Source organism: Convolutriloba macropyga, chromosome 4 (genome assembly GCF_964194025.1).
Source record: "Convolutriloba macropyga chromosome 4, txConMacr16.3, whole genome shotgun sequence".
NCBI lineage: Eukaryota > Metazoa > Xenacoelomorpha > Acoela > Convolutidae > Convolutriloba > Convolutriloba macropyga.
Window position 1 is genome coordinate 6889766 of NC_134471.1, and position 3918 is coordinate 6893683.

Below are 3918 nucleotides of genomic sequence, written 5' to 3' on the forward strand. Positions count from 1 at the left end.
AAGACGAAACAAATTTCAAATTCATATCACAAACAGATCTGAAGCCATCAAAACGTCAACGCAATGAAATTTTAGGAAACGGGAAACACCAATAGGCATTATCTATGGTCACTAATAATTATAGGAACAAACTTCACGTAACCGGCGTCTAAAATTAGGTTTATGCGTTTATCCAGTTTATTAGTTTTTTGATACTAACTCTAATGATTCTAGATAATTTTGCAAAGCAACTGCGCTTAAAACCATTTTAAGCAGAAACAGAGAAGAGTGAAACTATCCTATAGCAGTGCAAAACAACATCACGCAAAAAGCTGAACAAGCTGGGGAACAAAATGCTAACGAAAGTAAGAGAACCTAGCAGGAGAAGTCCTGATATACAATTCAGAGACATTTTGTGACAAAATACGGGCCTTGATTGGACTATGAATAGATTAGAAAAACCATTTAGAAAATCCAACAAAAAATCGAAGGATAAAAAATCAAGGTCGAATATGTCCAATGTCGAAATAACTTGAATTCAATAAAGGTCAACAATAACAGAACGGTGCTAACATCATTCGAGGTCAAACAAAAAGAGCAAAATCAAAGCAACTGATCGTAAAGACGAAAATTCAAAATGCACTGTGTGCTGTTAGAATGAAAAATGATCACCACGTCTGCTAATGAAATGAATAAATTACCAGTCAGTTTCTGGAGGTCAAAGTTTGGTATGAAGCAGTATACATTTAAGTTCACGTTAGGTTTCAAATTAGGTTTATATGTACAGATTTATGGGTTGACTTCGGCATTAAATGCACAGGGTGAAGACTCCTCCTTGTACGAGCGTTGTCCTCTGTGGCCTCTTATACAAAGGATTGTGCTTCTAAGTAGGGCGAAGCTCAGGGATGTTCTCATGAAATTTATGACGTTAGGATACGTGTCTTTCGTCTTTTCAGCAATTCTTGATGCAAGTCGTTTTATAACTATTGTGGAGCCGGGGCCGCTTCCTCCTGTGGTCGAGAAGATCAGAGGGATAAAAGAGCTATGCTCAACTTCAACAATTCTGTCCAGGTATTTGGTTTTCTTCGTCGTTTCGTGGAACCTGTAGCTCTCTTTGATTCCATTACGTCTGTTTGTTGGAGCAAACGGGTTGAAGACTTTAACATCATAGTATGATTTCTCAAAGCGAGAACCCCATAGGCCTTCAGCTGAGATATCTGATCGTGCTTCCTCGTCCTTGCAGGTTGCGGTTTTTAGGCTCTCATTGCTGAGAGGCTGCAGGTGAGGTTCAACTTCGATATCGTAACAAGTTTTTCGCATAAGCTCGGCGAAGAGGTCTCTTACTTCATTATGCCTGATTATTGGATATCTTCCCTTAGGGCAGTGAAGGGCATGGGATACAAGAAACTTCGAGCCACACGCACACTTCTCGGGAATACTTTTGAATTGCCAGCCATATCGAATGCATAGGGCGTCTCTGAACTCGGTTTTGGTTAACCAGAGGTCATGTCGCTCTATTGGCAGTGCATTCAACCATGTAGACGCGCCTTTCTCACTGGCTAGTTGTACTGAATATTTGAGATCTTCGGTCATGTTTGCAAGAAATTCTTCCGACTTCTGTTTGTTTTGGGTTTGTTTTTGTCTTCGTATGTCTGTTTTGATTCTCTCTTGATGTAGTGTCGCTGTTGTTACGTCAAAATGATCTAGTGGGCTGCTCAGAAGTTTCGATTGGTCATACGCGGGGACTAAATCGTCAGGAGCTCTGATTGCCATCCCGCCATTCTTTACAGGTAGACTTAACAGGGATCTCATACCATCATCGGGGGAGTCCTGGTCGGTCATATTCGGTATTAGGCTTCTACGTATGATGTTCTCTGAGTCAGCTAGGATGGTATCAGCTTTTGGGGTTGTACGTAGCAAGAATGTCAATTTACTTTCAGCGCCTCGGGAAAAACAGTGGTAGGCTGCTTGCGGTGACGATTTGGCAAACTCGCTTAGGTTCTTCAGAAGTTTTTGTTGTGTTTCTGATTGCTCTTGAACAAACTTCTGGCAGGCTGCTTCAGACCCTATTACAGAGCCGAGAACTCGTGCACCGTCAACGATTTGTACGTTTGTGTTATTGAAAATATGTTTCGCTTTTTCAATGGTGCGAGGCTTGACAATTAGCTGGCATTTGGGGGCGTTGACAAAGTATCCAAATCCTTCACCAATTTTGTTCAGCTGCTTGAAGAACAACAGGAGTTTTTGAATTGTTCCCGCTGCAGTGCCATCGTCAGCGTAGCATTTTTGCGAAACTGATTCCATGTTCATTCGTTCTATCAGCGGCCTTGACGCAATGCCATACATTAGCATTGCCAACGGATCCCCTTGTGTACATCCTTCCTGGGAAAGAAGGGTCTGCTTGTCGACGTACAGGTTGCTGGGGGTTTGGTAGGAGTTGTTTAGGGCGCAGTAGATAGAAGGGCAGATTCTCCTTATGTTTTCAAGCGCTGTTGCTCTGTTCAGGTTGTTGAAGGCATTCGTTGCATCTATAAGTAGCAGAGATGCAACGTACATGTCCAATAATTTGAAAAAAAAACATTAGCGAGAAAGCAAATTTAATTTCAAACGTAGCGTGTCTTCACTCTATTAAAATTACAGTGAAGACGTTCAGACACAAGACTACTCGCTTTTTAATGTCCTTCCTGTTTCGACTGTCCAAAATCATTTCAACTTGACCTCAAAGATCATGAAAATGTGTGAAAAGATCAAAAAAAGATCGCACAAAACGTTTTCTGAAGTGTGATATACGCAAAGGACAGAACAGTAATCCACCATTATAGTAGCCGCCCGTGCGCAATAGTTTATATCTTTACCTATTGAGCGTGGAACTTGTTTAAAATGCCAAGTTAGAAGTTAAATTATTAAGTAGATTAATGTAGAAGAAAATTTGGTTTAAATAAATTAAGATTCAAGAGTGGTTAGATCTGATGGTAGTTTGGTGTTCAATGATTAAAATCAATCCTCGCTTGGTTCGGTACCCAGTATCAGTCCTATCATCGAGTTAAATTAGAAAAGACATCAATTTTGTTCATTTGGCTCGAAGTCCGAGCTTTGTCTAATCAAACCTCTATATTTTTTTCTGACACCTGTCAACCTTGTGTCAGCCATAAATCAGGTAATAAATTCAGTTTTAAACTTAATCTTTAACTTTGAAACCCAAGGTTTTTATTACATCTTTTTTTATATATATAAGTGTGACACAAGAGGACCAAATGGGTACCCACAGCATTTTTGCCGAATCCGGTTCGGACATGATACATTCGCTCCACGTGACGCTCAAGATCATCAAGAGATTACAAAAAATACCCAACGGCTGAAAAACTGCCGCAGTAACACCAATCCCGTCTATGTTTCCCATGACCTGACGTGGAAGACACACATCGAAGAACGACTGAAAAAAGCGAACAAAGTACTCTACCTACTTCGACGAAACATAGCTCTTCAAGTAGGACAAGAGATCAAGCTCGGACTCTACAAGTCACTAATTTTGCCAGTACTCTTCTATGTCTCTGCATGCACAAATCCGGACCGAGGTGAGCTACAGCAGCTTGAAAGACTTCAAAAGAAAGTAGTCAAATGGATCCTTGGACAAAAAGTCATGCCGTATCCAAATCAACTGAGACTTCTTAACATACTACCACTAACAATGTTCATGCAACTAAATGAAATTCTATTTTTATCGAAATTGACGGAAGACGATAGCTTTTTACCAATGCTAAAACAAAATTCAGAAAAAGGGAGAACAAATGAATTATTCAAGCTGCCGAAAACCAGAACTGAAAAGGCTAGAACTGATTTCTTTTTCCGTACATGCAGACTAGCAAATCGAATAGAAAAGTACATTGAATTTAATACGAAAAAAGGCCTTGAAAATTGAGTTTTAAATTTCATGTGGAA

The 3918-nt window shown here is 40.0% G+C and overlaps 1 protein-coding gene across 1 annotated transcript; it reads right to left on the reverse strand.

Annotated features, from left to right (window-relative positions):
• Positions 1 to 768: 768 nt before the first annotated feature.
• Positions 769 to 2535, reverse strand: LOC142337963 (uncharacterized). The gene has a single exon (XM_075387596.1). It carries the CDS (start codon positions 2533 to 2535, stop codon positions 769 to 771), a length of 1767 nt encoding a protein of 588 aa, XP_075243711.1.
• Positions 2536 to 3918: the final 1383 nt, after the last annotated feature.

Excerpts from the sequence above, each read along its gene's own strand:
- LOC142337963 (XM_075387596.1), bottom strand. The coding sequence starts at position 2,535 with ATGTACGTTGCATCTCTGCTACTTATAGATGCAACGAATGCCTTCAAC.